The sequence below is a fragment of the Panthera onca genome, chromosome B2 (assembly GCF_046562875.1).
Source record: "Panthera onca isolate mPanOnc1 chromosome B2, mPanOnc1 haplotype 2, whole genome shotgun sequence".
Lineage (NCBI taxonomy): Eukaryota > Metazoa > Chordata > Mammalia > Carnivora > Felidae > Panthera > Panthera onca.
The window spans coordinates 114,989,025-115,012,113 of NC_138343.1; the positions used below are offsets into that span (position 1 = coordinate 114,989,025).

The following is a 23,089-nucleotide window of genomic DNA, read 5'->3' on the forward strand; positions in this document are numbered from 1 at the left end:
TCTTATTAATGTTGTATCTTCTGCAGTCTTAAGTGTGGCAATGTATACAAATTTGACCCTAATGAGATTTATGAAATAAATCAATACTCCATCAAATACACTGTAGCTCTTGAACTTTTTTGTAATCTTTTATAATTTTGTCCTCTAAAATAATGTGTTATGCCATGGAATTTGCACGCATTTTAATAACATTGCACAACCCACTTATTTGAAAAAGAAAAGTGAATCTAATAATGAAGTTACATCACCTATAAAATGTCATTAAAATCACTTTAATAAAAGGAACTTCCTTGATTATCAAGAATGACAATATTATCCACAAATTTATAGATTTCCTCTTTCTGATCTAAGATGACAGAGACATGATGTACAGAAAATTATAGCCAAGGTTATTTTTTTTTTATTATTATAAGCATGTTTTCGTGGTCTCTCTGCCTCCAGTCTTTCCTTAGCTCTAACTTATTTTCCACAGAAATGGAATAATCCTTCTGAAACCAAATCTAAGAATGTCAGTCTTCTTCTTAAAAACAACAGGATAGCAGTCTGGATCATCTCAGACCTGGCCACATGCCACCGGCAGCCTGGGTTCTAGCACAGTCCAGAGTTAGCCAATGCTCTATCTTATTTTCAGAACCCAAGAAACATCAACAATGTTTACATCTTGGTTAAACATAGGTTTCCTCTGTCTTTAATTCTATTTTTTTACATTTTTTTCTGCCTTAAAAATGCAAAGCCAATTATTAAGATCCAGTTTTAAAGCCTTCTTTTCCTGGCAACAGCTTCTCTTAAGCACTCCTTTGGAAAAAAAAAAGTTTCTGAATTCCTATCACTTTGCATTTTACTCTTTGTTTGTAGGTCTGTTCCTTGAGACTACTAGGGACTTAAGTGCAAGACACTGCTTGTAAAGACCTAGTACTTAACCCAGTGCTGTTAACAAAGAAAGAAGCCAATAAACGTTTGTCTGAATAAATACTTGTCTTTCCAACTGAAATATCCTCTACAAAATCTGAAAAGGAAATCAAGTTGTTATGCACTGAAAAGAAAGAAATCTAAAAAAAAAAGTATTTTAGGCAAGAAATAACAAGTGTTGGTGAAGATGTGGAGAAAAGGGAGCACTTGTATGCCCTTGAAGGGAATGTAAATTGATACAGTCACTGCAGGAAACCGTATGAAAGTTCATCAAAATGTTAAACATCGAACTATCATATGATCCAGCAATTCCACTTCTGGGTATTTATCCAAAGAAAAGAAAAACCACTAGTTCAAAACTATGCAGGAACCCTTATGTTCACACAACATTATTTACAGTAGCCAGGATACGGAAACAACCCGTGTCCACTGATGGATGAATGGATAAAGAAATTGTGGTGTACACACACACACACACACACACACACACACACACACGGATACCACTCAGCCATAAAAAGAATGAAATTTTGCCATTCACAACAAGGACAGAACTTGAGGGCATTATGCTAAGTGAAATATGTCAAACAGGCAAAAACAAATACCATATGATTTCACTTATATGTGGAATCTAAAAAGTAAGTCAAATGAACAAAACAAAACAAAGCAAAACTCTTAAATATAGAGAACAGACTGATGGTTGCCGGAGGGGAGGTAGACAGTAGGGTGGGTATGGGTGAAGGAGACCAAGAGGTACAAACTTATATAGGTATGATGTAAATAAATCATGAGGATGTAATGTTTACCTTCATGACTATAGTACATAATATTGTACTACATATTTGAAAGTTGCTTAAGAGAGTAGATTTTGAAAGTTCTCATCATAAGAAAAAAAATTGTAACTGTACATTGATGTGTGGTAACTAGACTTCCTGTGGTTACCATTTTACAATATATAGAAATATCTTTATATTGTACTGCTGAAATTAATACAATGTTATACTATATCAATTATACTTCAATTTTTTAAAAAAAAATACTCCTGGATTTTTCAGAAAATTGAAAAATTGCTCTCTAATCCTTTCCTTTGGCTTTTTATCTTTAGTGTTTTTACCTCAATATTAATACCATTGCCTTTTAAAATTCTTGCTCAAAAACAAAGCTGCATAAATATATTTTAGAAATTAATGCACTTTTAAAAAATTTAAAACAAGCCTTCAAATTGAATCAAATAGTATCCTTACACTGTCAAACCACACCAATTCTTACAGAGTTGTTTATTTTGTTTTAACCTCAAGGCTGAGTTTCAATGATAACTAGTCTTTGTGATTGATAACTATCTTAGACCACAGTAAAAATCAATATATGGTTCCATTTTGCTGATGAAGGTATAGCCAAAAGGCCAAAATTTAATTCCTCACCTTGTGGTTTCTGGTATATGCCTGAGCATTATTTCATTTTGTATTGTTTTGTCTCCCATTTTGGATATATGAGAGAAAAAATGCATTTTTAGTAAATGTTATATTTAAAATAACACACTCTCTTTGTCAAAGCTTCATAGATCTACACGTTTCACTAAAAATTGTCAAGAGCATTGAACTAGAATGTAAGAATAAAGAGTAGTTTTCCCAACTGCGTAAATTTATTACACTCTGGACACTCTGAACTCTTAACCTTCCCTATAAGGGAGATACTGCTAAAATGTCAGTTAATCATAAAACAGTGCTACAATGGGTTACCCAGAAGCAGAAGGCAATTTAAAAGAGCAATTTTAACATGCAATTGCCAAGGCATGCGATGAAGACAATTTCTGATGGTGTATTTTATTTCCATTTAATAAGAGAAAAAGAAACTGTATTTTCTTAGCTTCTCTACCAGATGGTATACCCAGAGGAAATTGACACACAGAAAAAACAAGCATACTTTCTTTGATTGTTCAATGGAGTTTTGAATTACTTCCCATTTAAAGCAAGTTCACATTTATACCTTTTTTTAAAAATTCATAAAATGCCTGAAGAAGCATTATGTGAACAACAACATGGGTCAGGATGTAAGCTAACAGTGAAATAACCATACCCCTCAGGTGCACAGAGAAGCATGAGACAGGCGTGGGTGGCTATAGTCACCAGAGGCTGTAATTATCACCTCTCCTAACATGAGAGACCCTGAAGCAGGTAACTGCACTTACCAAATGATTTAAATGCACTTTAGGAAGAAAACAAAAAACAGCTTTGGCAACTAGGCAGGACATATTCAGAAAAGGAAAAATTAAAACATTGTTTTACACTTCTTTAACTGCTTAAAACATTTAAAACGCAGCATGAATTTCAGTGTTAAGCACACTCATCAAGTGTGCTTTCAATAAAAGTGAAGTTGCAAACATTAAGCCATGCTTCTCAGGGAGTAAGTTAGCCATGCATATACTATTTTTAAAAATCTACATCCCTTTCAGATTTTGCCTGTTAGACTTTCATGCCATCATCCTCTGAAAGGGGAAAGAAATCACCCATACTAAGAGAAAGGGAAAGGAATTCAGGCTTTTCAAGCACCAGGAAATGTGTTTTGAGTCTGAGGTGCCCAGCTGTCTGACACTGGACCAGTCATTGTTTTGTTTTCTTTTTCCTGAGTCTTAGATTCACCAGCTAAAAACTTGGGAAAATAATGTATCTAACTCACAAGTCTGAAAATAAAGTATCATGATACAGTCACTCTGTATGCTGATTATAAAGCAATAATAACCAATATTTAACTATGAAAATCTAAATTTGCATTTTAAAATATAAAATTTACTCATTAATACACACAAATAAAACCACCCAATTAACTTGTAAAATTATTTATTGACAGATTTCTGCCAAGAAAATAAAATGGACTACTGCCAGAAATAAAATTTCAATGGCTTAAATATATTAAAATGGTATATTTAACATAGTAAATAGTAACCAATTTACTCTTTGGGTACTTAGTGGTCAAAAATTGTTCCTCTATGATACACCAAAACAAACTAAGAATTTCTAAGAGGCAGAAAATAATCATCATTCCTTTGTTATTTGTAAGAATTTCATATGAAATTTATATCAGACACAAATACAGAGTGGAGAAGTTTTTATACTTATTTTTAAGGCTTCCTGGTTGCCAATATGCAAGGTGTATTAAAATAGCTATATCATAGTAATTAGCATTGATTCAACCATACGATATTAACGCTACAACTACAGTGTGGCACTCTCCCAGTCTTTACTAAAATGGGAAGTAGAATCAGTATTCAGAGCTTACACAAATTAACAGAATGAAATGGGAACGTTTCCAAAGGTTATTTTTGCAGTTTCCAAGGAATTATATCCCCGGATTATGGAAAAGTGTAGGCTTCTGAAATCATTACTAAATACCAGCTAATATCACAGTTAGCATAAGCTGTGTTCTATTTTGTGTTACAGGATACCAGGCTGAGGCCAGTGGAGGTGCTGGTTAAGGCTCAGAGATCTTAAACTTGGAGAAAGGACTTTGGATCTTGAAGAAGAGATGTAGACAGACATCATACATTCAATCAATACTGACCCCATATTTAGATACACAACATTTATCAATTATATCCAACTTCTGCTTTTCAGGCATTGTTTAAAAATTAACACAGTACATATTTGCCTCCTTTTCTAATAAAAGAGCAAGATTAGTAGACATTCCTGATAAAACAGTCACCACAGTTTCTCTCAAATCCAAATGTACTTGAAAACTAAGTGCTTTTTTTTAACCATAAAAATCTGCACCAAACACATCTTCTGAGGACATTAATAAATGAATGAATACATGTGACAAGGACTCAAAACATGTGAAAGATAGTTTTAAAAACAAATAAACTTTCTACAGTTGGAAGAAAAACTGCAAGTGTCAGTGAGTCTGACACCATTTTATGCCAGAGAGCCCACAAATTAAATGTTTTTCAAATAAAGAATTTGGAAAAAAGAGCAATATAATTCCAAAATGTCAAGGCATTTATAAATTTGAAAGCAGCTATGAGTGTAAGTTATTTTTACTCTATCCCCTCCCACACAGATAAGGTATTCTCCAAATAAAATACCTCAAAGCACTTTATAGTCATATTTTTACTTATAGTAGTCAATATTCACTCTCAACATAAGCATTCAATAAGGATAAATCAAACACATTAACATGCTGTTTTCATCTACTTAATATAGCATAATTAGCTTTAAAACACAATCTCATATACTTGCAGTCTCCATTGGCTCACACATCAATGACTGATTTCAAATAATTCCTAGTTAAACAAAAATCATGTTATATTAGCAATATATTGTATGGTACTGCTAAATTTTAATGGTCTACTTTGATGAAAACTTTTAAAAATTAAAACAGATGAGATATTTAAAAGAAAGAAGGTTGAGCACATAAGTCAGAAAGAAGTTATGAACAGTAGCCAAATTATGGAAAGATCCCAAATGTCTATCGACCTACGAATGGATAAAAAAAATACGAGATATATAGATAGAGATAGAGAGATATTGATATATAGATTAGATATAGATATAGATAGATATCTATCCATTATGTATATATAATGGAATATTACTCAGCCATAAAAAAGAATGAAATCTTGCCATCTATAACAACGTGGATGGAGCTACAGAGTATTATGCTAAGCGAAATAGGTCAATCAGAGAAAGACAAATACCATAGGATTTCATTCATATGTGGAATTTAGGAAACAAAACAAGTGAACATGGTTGGGGGGGGTGGCGGGGAAGAGAGGCAAACCAAGAAACAGACTTAACTCTAGACAACAAACTGATGGTTACTAGAGGGGAGGTAAATGCAGGGATGGGCTAAAAGGGTGATGGGGATTAAGGAGAGCACTTGTCGTGATGAATCACCAACTTCTACACTTGAAACTAATATTACGCTGTATGCTAATTAGCTGAAATTGAAATAAAAACTTGGGGGAGCAAAAAGTCAAAAATAAGACCACTGGAACAGTAAATTGCCATTCATTATTTTAATTTGTATGTACCTTATAAAGATTAAATGTAGAAAGAAAGGTAATTTTACTAGAAAACATATGGAAGCAATATCCTTAGTAAAATGAACTCCATTGTCCATCTTTTTATGTTAGCATGGGCTATTTCATTTTGGAAGACAGTGAGCTACTTCCTTAGTGTCCGCAATGTCTCCTCTTCAAATTATTTCTCTAACTACTTGAGGTTGTAGTGTCCGCTTGCCTCTCCCTCAGAAAGGCCACCTACTATAATGAGAATAATTTGCCACATGCCTACAATGAAAAGACTGAGCTGTACAGAAAATCTAAAAAGCAAATTGTGTGATTCAGGCTGAGCCATAGAGACTTAACCGATGTCTTCTAGGTCAAGTGGTTTTTCAACCACAGAATTGATGTACAATACCAAACCGCAAATGAGTAAACTCTGTTGTCTAAATCTCAGACTAAGAATTGAGCAGTTAAACACCCTGTTAGTGAGCATCTTTCAATATTAATATATAAAAATGTATATGTAAATATTAATATATAAAAATTGAGCTGGATTTTAAAATATTTAAAGATGGCAGTGTATCAGGTGATTTCATGGGTTTGGCTTTTGATTTTTAGGTCACTTCTCTTGGTGAGTTGCCCCAAAATATTCTAAAATTAAAAATACTATAATGCCAAACAGATGTTCAAGAAAACAAAAGACATTTATAGGCATTTACATTTTCATAGATCTCTACAGTATTAGTTTTCAATTTTCAAAACCTAAATCATTAAATGTTCAAGATGCATAGATCCATGTGCTAACTCTGCAGGTGTTTCAACATGATGTTTGATGGATAAAAAATGTTTCTTTCAACTGAACTAAAAATTAAAGTACTTGCAATAATAAACAGTACACTAAAAACGCACTCTAATAACTTAGACAAACTTTTCAGTGGCTTTTAATAAACAGCTAACAATTTCTCCCATCATAACAACATGGTACAATTAGAATGTATATTTCTATATTACTTTTTACTTCACTTTTCATTTTTGTGTTTTGTCCATATGCTATTATTTCCACCACTTTGTTTCAGACACGGGGAGGGCAATTACAAGCCTCTGTATATTCTACAACTGTGTGTCACGCTGAATAGAAGAATTGATCTCACCGAGACCTGGTTCAAAGTAACTTTTTAATCTATATTATCAGAAATGGCCTCTGCAATGACCATAGCAAAATTATCAAGGGAGACAATTTCTCCATAGCCAAGAGGTATTCAGCATTTATTTGAATTGCAAAATCTGTCTCTCAGTAGTAACAGTGCCTACACCTGCATCTATCAGAAATGTCGGACTGAATACAAGCAAGCTGAGCAAAATTGCCACATAAAAAAGATTATGAATTCACAATAATACTGAATAATAGTAGAGAAACACGTGGCTCTAAATCAGTCCAATTATGATATGAAGCTACACTTTACCAAATTCATTGAACTTTTAGAACAGTGTGACTACATCATGCAGCAAATAATTAGAATGTTTAATATTGTACATATAGTATATGTCTAATGCTAAATTCCTTCACTGGGCAGACTGGCCTGCTATTCAGTCTTACCTGCACATTTGGTTCTCGTGATTAGAGGAGGTCCTGGCAGCCCCGTTCCACCTTCACCAGGTCTTGTAAGCAGAACACGGATCTCATATTCAGTATCTGGATCCAAATGCCATAATTTGTAAGTTGGAGCATTGACGGCATGCGTCTCTGTCCAGGATCCTGACGTCATTCGGTACTCCACTTCTTTCAGGATAATGGGACCATCCCCAATGATGGAGTTGGCATTCAGCTGAATCAGCAAGTATGTAGGCCCAACACCGAGCAGCTGGGGTGGAGCAATGGGTCTTGGTGGTTCTAGGAGAGATGAATGTGCAATCTAATTAGCTAAAAATCCAAAAGAATGCACTACATGGGTATGTTAATGTCTTTCAAAGCTCAATGAATAATTTACTTAGGAGTACATAACAAATACTTACGGAAAACCAGAACATGAGTGATTTGGAAACTGTACTTTTAAAGAGCAAATACTTTCACAGATGGGATATGACCCTTTTTACCACAAATTTTTTTTTATTAAAAACATGTCTCCCCAGGAGATAAACTTGTACAGGCACAGTAACCAAGGGAAATAAAAGGAAATATTTAAAGATGGATAGCTCTGATTAGCTACTGAGTACAGTTGATCTTTGACATTCTTGAGGTCCTAAGACCTCTACAAATCTCCAAATTAATGAAAACTGCTCTAACTCCTTATTTCATTCATGAAATATGGCAAAGTAGTGTTTTTGGTTTTGCTTTGCTTTTCAACCAAAGCCGAGTTCCTGCAGATGAGATAAAGAGGAAGGAACAGCAAAGCTGAAAGTAGAAGCTGATGCCAAGTGCTGACTTGTTTCTACACACCCACCACAGAAGGTAAGAAATTGAAATTTACACCGAGGCCAAATCACAAGTCACTACATATCGCTAGCCTTTGGGAGTAGCATGTGATAAAGCAATGCATCATGCATTAAACTCAAATGTCAAAGGTACACTACGATTTAATTTTTTGGACAGCTAAGATATTTGCTTCAAAGAAACTTTGGGAAACATTACTGAAATGTTTGAACTTATAGAAATGATCAAAGATGAATTTGGGCTCCCCCCCGTTCCTTTAACAATCATGCAGCTGATATTTGATACTGGACTTTATGAAGGACTCCACAGCTCTAACTTTGTCCATGTGGTCTCTCCACAGGGACTCCTATGTCATGAAGATGTTCTAATTAGTACATTGTGATCAGGTGGGACTTCTTTGAATCTCTTGAATACCACTTCTCAGGGAAGCCAAAAGACTTTAAAGGAAAGTGTTAATCTTAGCCAAGTGGTAACAACTGCCCAAATATTGTTTTAAAAGTGCATGTGTGTGTGTTTTAAGAGTTAAAGTAAATTATATGAAGGAAAACTTTTTTTTTAATTTTATTTTTAAGTAATCTCTAAACCCAATATGGGGCCAAGACTCACAACCTGAAGCCAGCCAGGTGCCCTGAAGGAAAACGCTTAACTGCCACCACACAATCGTTCGTCTTCTCCCTCAGAAAGGGTGGACTGGAGAAGATGTAGATAGTAGGGACTTAAAAAGACAATTTCAAAGTAGATTTTCTAATATAATGGCAACACATACTTGGAATAATACATAATGCAAAACAAAACAAAACCAAACCTCAGTTTTTACCTTCTGATGTAGGTTTAAATGAAGCAAGGGTTTTCAGCTGTAGCCCAAGATCTGCTTTTAAGCCCTAACAGTATAAAAGTATAGTTTTCACTTTATGAACCCCTGAGTTACAAACACCGCTAACATAAGGAATAGGACTAGCTGGCCTAGATCTCTATGCAAACTAAAGTCATTGTCAGTAATTTTCTTCCAAAATTCATATGACAAATGTTTACTGAATGACTAGTAATTATTAGGCTGTTCTATACACTGCTTTTTCAGATAATATGGCAAGGGAGGCACAATAACAATAAGTCAATGAATTCATTATTTTAAAATGAGAGTGATGTAGAAAACAAACAGATACATAGTGTAATAATGTAGTGTGGTAAGAGAGGGCAGCTACACTTGCGGTGAGCATAGCAGAAGACATAGTATAGGCTTCTTGAATCACTACATCGTGCACCTGAAACTAAGGTCCTATTGTGTGTCAGCTATACTCAGATAAAATTTAAAAGCAAAAAAAAAAAATAATAATAATAACATGGGGTGGAGATGTCTACAGAGTAACACCAACTTCCTTTTTTTCTATCCCATATCACTTGAAGCATATGAAGTTAGTCCCATCAGTACCATGGCTCTTTATGGCAATAGCTTTCAAACTAGTAGAAACGCATGAGCCGTGTTTCACTATGCTCATGTTTCAAGTGAAAATAAAACTAAATTAAATAAGATAATGTATGTGGTACATAAACTTCACATGTAGAATTATTTCTATTTCTAGGAGAAAGTAGTTCTTAACACCATCTGTTCTTCATGGTTTAAAAATTGCTCCCACAATATAGAGTCAAAATTGGGTAGAGGGCGAACTCTTCCAATTTTCACAACTGACTTCCCTTGAGAAGTCACTCATAAAATAAAAAGTTTAAATAAAACCAAAATAGTTCAGGATTTTCATTTATCTGCTAAAGAAAGAGCTAGACATTTCATATCATAAACTTTTACCAACTAAATGACTTTTACATTTTGAGTTTACAAAAGTCTTAGTAGACAGAGAGAAAGATAAAGTTGACATATTTTCTAAACCTTAAACTGAAATGAAACTGAATAGAGAAATGAGCATAATAGAAGAAATGCAAATATCTTCGCAGACTATCTAAATGTTGCACACATTTTAAGAAGCAGTCTGTATTTTTGCGAATAAACTGAGTTGCCTCACATGTGCAAGGTTTATTTTCACTCCAGATGGCTCGTATACTGACTAATTTAAGTTAAGTAGTAAATGCAGCTAAATTCACAGCTTACTGGGGGTCTAACCCAAACCCTCAATGCTTCACTCACATCACAGCTGAAAAACCTGAAGAGGTCTCATATTAACATGATGGAGCGATTTGTCAAATGAATTATGAATAACAAACCTTGGTTAATCTCTCAATTTATACGTATTCTGAAACCTGAACTAATAAGTGTATACTGAATGATAAATCTCACCCTGCAAAACCCTGCACATCACTGCTGTGGAAAATAAGAAGCAAACAAAGGAGGAGAGCAGAAGGGAGAGAAGAAGAGAGAAAAAGCTAAAACATGTTATTAGAAACAAGTGAAAAAATAAAGCATGATATTTCTTCTATCATTTCTATCTTTAAGCAAATGACATGTAAAAGAAAATGAAATTTCAGGGCACCTGGGTGGCTCAGTCAGTTGCACATCTGACTCTTGACTTCAGCTCATGTCATGATCTCACGGTTTGTGAGTTCAAGTCCCGCAACAGGCTCCACACTGACAGTGCAGAGCCTGCTTGGGATTTTCTCTCTCTCTGTCCCCACTCCCCCCACTTACTCTCACTCTCTCTCTGTCTCAAATAAATACATAAACTTAAAAAAAGAAGTTACTTAAAAAATTAAAATAATAATAATAAAGAAAATGAAATTTGACATCTGGACATTCTAGTTTCAGAAAATGTACACATGAATAGCTGGGTCAGTGTGAATATGTTATTTAACTTCTTGACATTACACTATCTTCATTGGTAAACTAGGGATTATTATTATAAGGGTTTTTAAAGACTTTGCGTTTCTAAACCTGTCAACAAGCCCCATATTTGCTGCTATTTTTCTTCGTTTTGCCAGAGAGCATATAAATTTAAAACCAAAAATTAATATTCATAACTAGTGTTTTGTGTACATGAAGAAATGAGTTTGATATAATCAGGTGCTTAGCCTGAAGAAGGGTAATAAATCACTCTGATCAGTTTTACATTTCACTTGCTATGGTCAAGCAAACAAAAGGTTCAGTCCAGTCATCAAAGCAGTTGCTCAGTTTGGGAACTGTGACAATGCTCAGAGAGGCTTAGAAGCATATACATTGATCAACAGCACGACTAGAACTGAAATCTAGCATTAATGAGGCTAATATACCACTACATATTAAATTTTTTATGTTGGAAGTAAAAAGTAGCCTCATATTAGCATATGTATTTTGTTGTTAGGCCCTTGAGAACAGGAAGGCTTATTTATAAAATCTCTATTCATTTCAATAAATTATGCATGAATTTTAATCAGCTAGCAAATGAACAAGTAATTGTTCTGCAGAAATATTAATATTCTTCATAACTTAATACACTATCAGACCCAGAGGTGTGGTGCGAATAAATCCCAATTGTACACTAGGTATCAACTGAAGCATGCAATCCCCAAAATACAGGATAAACTTTGCCAATGTAACAATTAGCTTCCAATTAATGACTTACATTCATTATTCTAGATCTAAACCTATTATACAATCGTAATTGTACATTCAAATTGCTTTATTTATTTCAGATAATTTCAAAAACTGTCTCAAAATCAAGATAAGTCATTATGAAACAATATCCTCATCCAATTATTCCTATTACAATGCTATTTTACAAACACATGTGTCACTTACTAACATTCGGTTAAATAATAAAATGCAGAATGAGAAATAGAAGCCACAAAGCCAGAAAAAAAGTCAGCGAAGTAAACATCAAGGCAATGACACTTCGATAGTCATCCATCCAAATAAGCAAATCAAATTATCTCTCAATCCTAACATCTTCCAAACTGTTTTATTTATTGCCAAAGACGCCTTGACTAAAAAGTATCTCAAGATTAGTCCTGTCACTTAAAAGCAGGCAATGGCACTACACTTGTCCTCTATGGCTGCTCTAACAAATTACCACTACCTTCATGGCTTAAAACAACAGAAATGTATTCTCTCATGGTTCTGGAGTCCAAATACTCAAAATCAGTATACCTGGGTCGAAGTCAAGGTGGCACCAGGCCATACTTCCTCCAAGTGACTAGGAAAGAATCGGTTCCTTTCCTTTTCCAACCTCTGCTGGCTGTTGGTATTCATTCCTTGGCTTGTGGCCACATCACTCCAATCTCTCACCTGTTACAGTGCCTTCTCCTCTTCTCCCTGTTGTCAAATCTTCCTCTACCTCCTACTTAAATTAAGGACACTTGTGACTGCATTCAGGATCCACAATGATAATCCAAGATCTCCCTACATCAAGACCCCTAACTTAGTCATATCCTCAAAGGCCATTTTCCAGATAAGGAAATAGTCATGGGTTCCAAGGATTAGGACCTGCTATCTTTAGGAGCATTTTTCACCCTACCACAGATGTGTACTACAATCTCATCCTTCTTCCTGGGAAATATCTTAGCTCTACCTTTTCTCCATTTGTTAAGAAGCCTGTGAGCAGAAAATACTTCTAGGAAAGTTTTATAGTTAGGTTCAGAGCAGTGGAAAATATAAATAACAAATAATTTATCTATAGTGCCTTTTTTTGCTATTTATATTTTTAAGGAAATAAAAAATAAAGATGAACATTATTACTTCAAGTGGCTATAGGAGTCGATGTTCCCTTACCACATCTAAATTCCTGTAAAAATCAATATTCAACTGTTAGCCTGGGAGATATTTTATTTACTATCATTTATTTTCTTAAGTGAATGGATCACTTCAAAATCAATGTTATTCTATTTCTTTATCATTCCCCTCTTCAAAATTCTGATCCAGTTCCAGTTAAAAAAGAAAATTCACTAGTTCATGCTTCATGTTGTTTAATTTTTCTTCCTCATCACCTATCAAATGCTGAAGTAAAGGGGGGCAGACAGTAGAGACTGTGAACAGGAAGTGTGAGAGCAGGAAGAATGATATCAATGCAACAAATAATTCAAGCATTTATTTATCAGCTACCCTATAATAATTTCAAATGAGTTTAAATTATGCCCCCCCGAAAGATAACAATATAATTTAATGGTACTTGAGGGCTTCAAGAAATCTGAAAGAGTAGCACTGATGAATAAGATGCCTTTCTTCCCATAAGAAATGAAAAGCAAGGTATAGATAATTAAAAGCATTTTCTTTGGACATTCAATATCACACAGATAACATAATTTGGTTAATTTTTCCTTAGATGTTGACATGAAGTACACATTTGAAAATTTTCAGATTTATGTAACAAGGTTTCTCCTGCATTCACATTTTATGAACTGTCATGCAGATATATTTATGAAAAGAGCGATAGTTCTTCTATAATTTTCACTCTGTGACTTCTTTGACACTTCAGATTTTCAGTCGTAATAAATTCCTTAGGCAGCCAAATACCTCTCCATTCACTCTTCCGGCTACTATCTCAAATTTTTTGCTCATATCAATGACGTAATTAGCAAATTCTATAAATTATCCCTCAGATAAATTACTATTTCAATTATGTTTACAATTTGTGCATCAATGGATTTTTAAGCAAAATAACTTTAAAATTTAATATATTGAAATCCTTTTTTTAAAAAATTCAACAATCAAATTGAGAGACACTTTTTTCAAATCCTATCATTCAGGTGGCTCCGAAACGTGACCTGGTCAAATAAAGTTAATACTAAAACATCACAAAGTTGGGATATTGTTAAGCCTGAGGCTCCTATGCCAGCACCCAGACCAAGCGTCAGTCAAAAGGAGCTAGTGCCATCCCTTCTCATCTCCATGAAAATTAGACGAGTGTTAGCATGTAGTTATGGTAGACTACCGAAAGCGTGTACCATGGCCACTGCCCACACTTACGAAAAACTTCTGAGAACCATGAAATAAATACACAAGATTTCTGTTAAGTATGTAGAAATACTTTAAATAAAGTGAGAAAATTTTCAACTGAATAGCAAAGCTCTGCTTTAGTGATATATGTTTGTTTATACTATGTATTTTTTGTCACTAATAATTCTGTAGAGCTAAACAAGAGTTTCTTCCTCTCCTCCCAGTGCCTCTTCCCTATGGGTAGTTGTTCAAATGACTTAAGAGTGCTAATGGCTTTGAGTGGGCTGAAAGTGACTTAAGATCAAGAAATGCACAGGGTAGCCTCACAAAATGAAGAACTCTCCAGTCCAAACCACCAATAGCCTCTTCTGGAGAAACACTACAACAATGTTAAAAATCACTTCACTTCAGCACTCCATGGCTTACACTTACCTAAAATTACATCGCTTACATTTCCATTTCTCAAAAGAGCAGTGGAGCAGAATTTTGAAGAAGAGGTTGCAAACGCTGAATAGGTGATCATGGATTCACACAGGCTTGACCACGGTTAATGACGCATAGTTAAACGGCATTTGAGTATACGGCTTGCTTATAGGCAAGTGAACTGATCATGTTTTTGGAAAATAATCTACCAATATAATATCAAGAAATAAAAACGTGTTGAAAGAGTAAAGTAATTTCACTTCTGGTAATTTAGTGTAAGGGGATAATTTAAATCTTTGTTTAGAAGAGCAAAAAAGGAAACAATCAAAATATTCAACAAGAGGGAAACAGAGACACAATTTATGGTCGATCAGTTCAACAGAATTTCACACAAACATCAAGAACTCAAGGTGTTAAGATTATATAACAAATGTCAGGGGACACTTTAAGTCTATTAGAGCTTTCATTTTAAAAAGTAAAAAGTGTGCTCCTAGGGGAGAAAAAAATGAAAACCACCAGCCATCACCACCAGAAGGACATACATCAAAAAGCTACTAGCAGTGACTGGGGAACTCTGAGACCACGAGTGGTTTTACTTTTTCTTTTATCTCTGTTTTCCAATAAAATGTGTAATGTGCTCATAAAACTTCCCCATCATTACATTCTCAGTATCTATCAATGTCTAAGTTCAGTAATTATAGAATGAGTGGCTGGTTCAATAACACCTTGAAAAACAAAGTTGCCTATGCCACTGTAAGAAAAATTCCTATCTATTCCATACAACAAAATGTAGATGACAACTTCAGCATGAGAGCCATCATTTGGAGATGGCAACAGTAAAACTTTGTTATTTGTTTATTAAGTTGTGTAATTTGTTTTCAGGAGATGAAATTAAGTCCTCAAAATGTAAGATTTACCACCTTGAGCTTTAAACCACATAGGTAGTGGATTGCTTTGACATTGATACACAGCACCTACAAAATGTTACTATTTAATTAAAGGAGTTAGTTGACTGGAACAAAAGAACATTTTCTAAGCAATTGCTTAGTAACCAAATGGCATGAAATGATTTATCCAGCTTGTAAAAAAAAAAAAAGTAAAAAGACACAGACACAAACATATAATTCTCAGTCTTAAAAAAAAAAAAAAAAAAAAAAAAAAATTAGGCTCCATTGCTCAGCATGGAGCCCGACACAGGGCTTAAACTCATGACCCTAAGATCAAGTCCTGATATATTTAGAAATGTTATCAAAATATACAATTGCACTAATATCAGAATACACCGACAACCTGAGTTTCTTGAACAAAATTTAATCTAGGGTAGGAAAAATTCTAATACTAAATACGCCACTCATCATATTAAACAGCAATTTTGTCTTTCAATCCCTGTGTGATACGTATTCATTTTTTTTAGCTGCAAGATCTGTAGAATTACAGTATTTAATCTCACTGACATGGCTCTTTCCTGCTACCTAAAGTGCTGAAATACGAAGAATCATTTCAGCAACGAAGCTACAAATTTTGCATACTGAATTTTATCTCCTATGCATTACCATGGCATTTTATTCATCTTGATTTGAAAACATTGCTGCAATAACTTTATTACCTGCTTGAAATAAAAAGGCAAAGAAGCAGCACACTATTTTAGATCTGCCAGCAGAAAGTAAAAATAAGGTAAAGCTCATATTTAGGGGATGTGAAAAGGTGAAGGGATTTTGAAAAGTGTGGTTTATTTGCTTTTTAGCCCAAATAATCTAACTGCGAGATACCTATGAATTTTTATCTAATTTTGTCCCAAAACTAGATTCTGCCTCATTAATATCTATGCAATCAATTGGTTCAGAATGATGAATTATTGCCATAATTGAACAAATTTACACAAGCCTCCTTCAGTACCACAATCCATATGGCAGGAAACCACATATGTTATGATAAAAATTATGGATCCCTTTGATTGAGTCAGAAGCTAATATAGAAGATTTCTCTTATGGCCATTTAATCCCTCATTTCAGCTTTGTCAGAGCTAAAACTGTTCATGCATTTAGACAGAAGAACATCCAGTTGACTCTAAGAATAACAATCAGGTAAGTAGTAAAACTGGAAAAGCCCTCAACTCTCTTTGGTTCCCTCCAGTCTAGGGTCGTAAATAGGTAATCATATTACCATCCCATCAGTCACCTTTACAAGGCAGAATAATGCACATACATACATACACACATACATACACACATACATACATACATACATACATACATACATATATATTTTTAGGAGAAAGGAGGAGAAACTACATTTGTAAATGACAATAACATGGTAAATATGCCTATGTTATACAGATGATTATCCCATTCTAGGTGATAGGCCAAAGGATTTGGAGTAATGCCATTTATATTCATTTTATATTAATATGTATTAAGATACAATGGCTGACTCCAGTAAACCAAGAGTTAGCAATTAAAAGAAAAAAAACCCACTTCATAATTACTATAATGAGATTATGATACTTCTCTTTATCAACACACACACATATATACACGTATACATGTATATGTACGTGTATTTGTAATCTGTGCGACATAACCAAGAAAAAAAGTATTATTTAAAAATATCCTGACTCTTCCACAGCTGGGATATAAAAAACATTGAAAAATCTCCTGAGTCTAAATTCCAGATTTTAAGGTATTTTAACACTATGCAACTAGAAAAATCTTCCAACATTTAATTGTAACCAAACACAATCTGAGTTTGCCAACTTGATCCCTGGGTCTAAATATTCTGTTGCATTGATTCATTATAACACATAATAAGCACATGTTCACTATGAATATGTACTTTGTAATTATTCCAAGTCAATTCAAAATGATGCATGGAGCTTTTATGTATATGTAGCCAGCAACAGATGGCCTTTTAGTGCAATGACAGTCCAGTAATGAAATTAGGAGGTACTATTCACTCCCTCCACTCAATGACCCTGGTTCCCAGGCATGTAAAATCCAAGTCTTTATTTACCCCCAATTAATCAGAAGAACTATTATTTACCTGACATTTCTACATGAATCTGGAGTGTACAGAATGGCTATCATTTACCTAGACATATTCCCCTAATACACAAGTGATATATTTACTTGTTTTTTTTAATGAAAAAATAATATGTGGTGACACAATAAAAACAACTGAATAAGATTTCACTCATATAAATAATTCCTCTAGAGAATAGGCTGTGTATATGTACTACTACCTGCAGAACAGTCATAATTTTGGGATTCTTTTCAGTTCAAAAGGCATAAATCTTCAGAGACTTTTAAGGATCTTCATAGCAAAGAAACTGTGTCATTAGCTTAAACAGATACAACTCAACTTTGTAATGTAAAGATTTCCAATATAGATTTATTCCAAAAGAAAAATGACATAAGTTAGCAACTCTAGAACATTTCCTCAATTTTGAGACAAAACAAAACAAAACAAAAACAATTATGTGTCTATTGAGTGAGATGTCATTGATTAAGTCAGGAGATAGAGAACTTTTAATATGAAATGAGTTCGCAGATGCAGTCAGTGTCTCCAGATCAACTTTCCCTGATGGTAACGAGGTCAGAGTCAAGCAATCTGAACAGGGGATTAAAGGACAGATTTCTGTACATCTGTACTTAAGTCTCTGAACTAAGAAAAGCAGGTTCCTATGGGTAACTTGAGAATGTACAGGCATAATGATGAAAAAAAGGCAATGCCATAAAAATAGAGCCATCAATCTGGTCACTATAATTACAAGGACTTCTAAATACCTATTTTAATCATACGGTTCTATTAGCCTTTCTTCAGGGAACAAAATGCCTGTCTCCAACAGTTAAAGTACCATCAAAAATAAAATCACCACACCCAGTTTTATAATCAAATGGAAATATAGACAAGAATAATTATAGACCTATCTGATAAAATAACAAGATACTGACATTTTAAAGATATTTAACCATGTAAATGGTTACCAGCCAAAGGACATTTTACACTGGTGTGACAGCTCAATCAGAAAGAGACATTTTATTTTCATTCCCTTCGACCACCCCTATATCCCACACTATAGTGGGGGGGGGGTATCTAGACATCCAGAATATCAAATTATAGTATATAAAACATAAACTATTGGAAGGCAGCCCAAGTTGTGAACCATCAGCACACAGAAAGAGAAAGTTTCCAGAAGAGTAAAATAAAGTGTGTCAAGACCATAAGTAATGCAATTATACAGCTAAAGGGTTGGGCCCTTCTTTCCCAGCTACTGCTACTAAATGACAAGAAACCTCCCTCTTCTACTTTGGCTAAATATCATGCCTTTTAAAAATAAGGACATGGAATGGCTACTGACCTAGACTGTTCCTGTTCATAGATTCTTTCTGTGAACTTAAAACCTGCCATCCTTCTGCAACATTAGCCAGATCAACTGAAAATTTGCTAGGGGAGAAAATAATGCATGAAATACGCAAATATTTTCACGGGCACTGAAGAATCTTGTAAACAGTACTTTCATCAGTGGACTAAAGAGAAATAAGAATTAGGTAAGGAAATCTATTATTTTAAGTGTTATAAAGAGGAGAAAAATGTATCATGTTTCTTTGGCATAAATTTTTATAAAATGACACACTTGTAAAAGTTGTTAACTGAGAGATCTCCCTATTGTACCTGAAGGGCACCATTTCTTGTTCCGAAGCCATACACTTTATAAGGCATAATGATGTGTTTTAAATGTAAAAGCACTAACTTGGGACTGGATAGTTTTAATATTACTTCAAAAGTTAGTTTATTTTAATACATAAATAAACATCATCTTAAATACTTTACTGACTGTAAATTTATATTCTCTTTATAAACTCAAATGACAATTACTTGGTGAGGAAAAGGAAACTGGTCAAGCCTGCATTCTCTAAGCCATGGGGCCAGCAACTTTTCCTGAAAGAGATTTATCTATATATTTTTTTCTCTCTCTCTTTCATTGCTGAGCACCTAGAAGGTAAGAATTTTATTTGTCTTTGAGTTTGTGTCTTTACTGCTTGGCATATTAAGCAATCAATTAATGATGGTTGAATAAATGCATTTATAAACAAATGAGAGAATGAACATAAGATAATTAAAAACGGAAGGTAGGATAATACCTAGTGCTGGGGAGGATATGGGACAATTAGAACTTTCATGCTTCAAGTTGCACAATATATTGACACAACAAACCTGTTTACTACTACCTACGAAAGCTGAACATTAGCATATCTTATTATGTGGAAATTCTACTTCCTAGTATAGGCTCCCCCCCCCCACCCCGCCAAATGAGTACATCTGTTCCACCAAAGCCTAGTACTAGAATATTCACATACCACTATTATAAAGAGCTCAAAGAGAAAAAAAATTACATGCCTAATATCAATAAAATGAATAAATTGTGGCACTGTAACGAGATATAATATTTTACAACACTGATGTCAAATGAGAATGGGTTTCATAAACTTCATGTTGGAGATGGAAACCAGTAAAGTACAGAATTCCTCTGGCCTAAATTAACCATTACGGTTAGAAGTCAGGGACAGTGGTCACCTTGGGTGGAGATTGGAAGGGACTGAGGTGGGCTTCTTGGGTGATGGTAATATTCTACCTTTTTATGTGGATTGTGGGTATATTTAGTGTGTGAAAATTCATCAAGCTATGCATTTATCAAACTATGGTTTTTTTTTAATTTTTTTTTAACGTTTATTTATTTTTGAGACAGAGAGAGACAGAGCATGAACAGGGGAGGAGCAGAGAGAGAGGGAGACACAGAATCTGAAACAGGCTCCAGGCTCTGAGCTGTCAACACAGAGCCCGACACGGGGCTCGAACTCACAGACCGTGAGATCATGACCTGAGCTGAAGTCGGACGCTTAACCGACCAAGCCATCCAGGCGCCCCTATCAAACTATGTTTTTTAATGTACAATTTTCTGTATGTCTACACTGTACTTAAATAAGAAATTAAAATATGGATAAGGAGAAAGGTAACTGTGTATCTCATTGGGCCAAATCTCCTATCCAGAAACACACTTCCACACAGAAGTCAAGGACCATTAATACAGTGTGAATCTCATCCTAAGTGAGATTTAAATTTTTTAAGTCTGCATTTATGGCAAAAATATAATTTAGTAAAAATTTCTCTTGAAAATTCCTAAATCACTGAAAAAGACTACTTTATATGTTTTTCTTTCTACACTTTCTTGCATCAGCTCTTTGACTTCTAAAATTTTAGAATATCTTCCTTTAAAAGAAATGAGAATATCTATCTGCAGAAGTTTAGGCATTAAAATCTTCCTGCCTTTAAGATGGGTCAAATTCATCTTGGATAGAATAGTTGAGTCCTAGTCACCTTTGTATATTTTGAGGTCATCCCGTCATATAAGGGCATCAAGTAAACTTACTTTCTGCTTTGTAACAATAAGTTCTTGAGAAATATTTATTTGAATTCATTTATATATGAATGCTATTTTTGCACAGTTCATACATTTCCCATAGCATCTCTCTATTATAATTTCCTTGTATTTAACATTATTTTGGAATCATGCCAGTTTTAGGTCATCATTAATGTCCTGACATTATTTAAATTTTGATTGCACTGCCACTGTTAATTCACAGAAAAACTCTGTGAGTTCATCTAATAAACATCTGTCTAGATTTTAACTCGTGTAGCAAACACAGAAATGGAGCTACTCTGCAAGTGAGTTGTTTGAAAAAGAAGGGAACTTGACCCATGATTTGATTTTCAACATAAAGAGTCCAAGCCCATCCCTACCTTGAATATAAAAATAGAGTAAGTGGAGGAGAAAACTTCCTCCATAGCATACATTAAGTTTTCTAGGGGCGCCTGGGTGGCTCAGTCAGTTGTGCGTCTAACTCTTGATTTCAGCTGCAGTCATGATCTCCCGGTCCTAAGATTGAGCCCTAAATCAAGTTCCTATGCTGAGCATGGAGCCTGCTTGGGTTTCTCTCTCTCTCTCTCTCTCTCTCTCTCTCTCTCTCTCTCTCTCTCTCTCTCTCTCTTTCTCTCTCTCCCCCCCCCCACCCCCCACCTCCATCTGTCCCTCTCCCCTGCTCACACACCACGCACTCTCTCTCTAAAATTAAAAAAAAAAGGAAAAAAAAGACTTTTCTAACCTTATTACAACAAAGCTGAAAATAATAAGATAATGGAGGTAATCTGTAAAGAAAGAGAAAAAAATAAAAAGAAGCTAGGGAGTCTGAGATTTTCATTTCCATGGCTGGACCACAGAAAAGCCCAGCTTGGCAAGCATGGTCCAGGAGATGGTCTGAAGTTGTTAACATTCATGTGAAATTAACAATAAGTGCTGATGGACCTTTTTTGATTACCAAACACTGTGACACCAGAGAGAGGGTAGGCTATTGAATTCTGATTGGTATTTTTCTTCTACAGAGATGCTTTGAAATCAAAACAACCATATGATATTATTAAAGGCATGTAACATATTCCCAAAGCTTTTGTAGAGCTACAGAAGCAATTCATAATTCTTGGTATAAAATCTAAAAATGCTCAGGAAAGAGGAGAAGAAAAATGTGGGAGGAATATCACAATAGTTTCTTTACTTTTCAAAACCACACATGTACTGGCTTCTGCCTAGATTCTAACAAAACCTCACCGGGCTTGCTGGAATCTAGGTTGAGAGAGCACATAGGTTTGCTTGCACGTGTATGTTTCTGTTAGTACAACAGAATCTGGGAAAGGAATGTGAGGGAATCACAGATTTGTAAAGACCCTGCATTTGATTTAAAGAGGGTTATATGCATCTTCTGCTCCTCTATTGAAAACCATGGCTATAAAATTGTAGGTTAAATAAATAAATAAAAATAAAATGGTAGGTTATAGCTATACCATTACTTTCCAGGACAAGATGGAGTTAACAACAGCCAAAGCAAGTAAATGCATTGTTTCTAAAATGACAATTGAATGATCACAGTTACAAAGTAGTTGGAATGACTGAAACATTGTGAAACCTCACAAATCTGTTTCTTATTGATGTTTACCTAAATCTTGCTTCAAGTAGTATTTTTCTAAATACCACTATGTAGATGCAGTTAGTTTATGTACTGCATAATGTTACCTTGGTGTGGTGAAAGAAAAGAGTTGTGAGCTCTAGAGTCAGGCTTGGGTTAAGATGTGAGGCCAGCCCCTTAGAGTCACATGGTCTGAGCAACTCTACCTCCCAGCCTCAGGCTTCCTGGGGGTAAAATGGGGATATTAAGAGTTGCCATGAAACTAGAGAAATAATGTATGTTAACCTTCTATAATAGCACCTAGCATGCTGCAAATGTATTATAATGGGTGCTTTTTTACTACAACTTATACTGAACATTTATATTGTTTTATTTAATTTATATTTACTAGAAAGGAATGTCTTAATCGTGTTCATTATGTCATGTTACATCAGTCAGTTACGAAAATTAGCTTATGA

General features: G+C 34.5%; 1 protein-coding gene across 12 annotated transcripts in view; it reads right to left on the minus strand.

The window, feature by feature from the left end:
• The window catches only part of PTPRK (protein tyrosine phosphatase receptor type K), a 564,132-nt gene that overhangs the window by 225,191 nt on the left and 315,852 nt on the right, over nt 1-23,089 (minus strand). For all 12 annotated transcript variants that reach the window (XM_060616623.3, XM_078447295.2, XM_060616622.3 and 9 more), the window contains exon 7: nt 7,506-7,799. In XM_060616623.3, the coding sequence (XP_060472606.1) occupies nt 7,506-7,799 (294 nt within the window). The remainder of the gene's footprint in view (nt 1-7,505; nt 7,800-23,089) is intronic.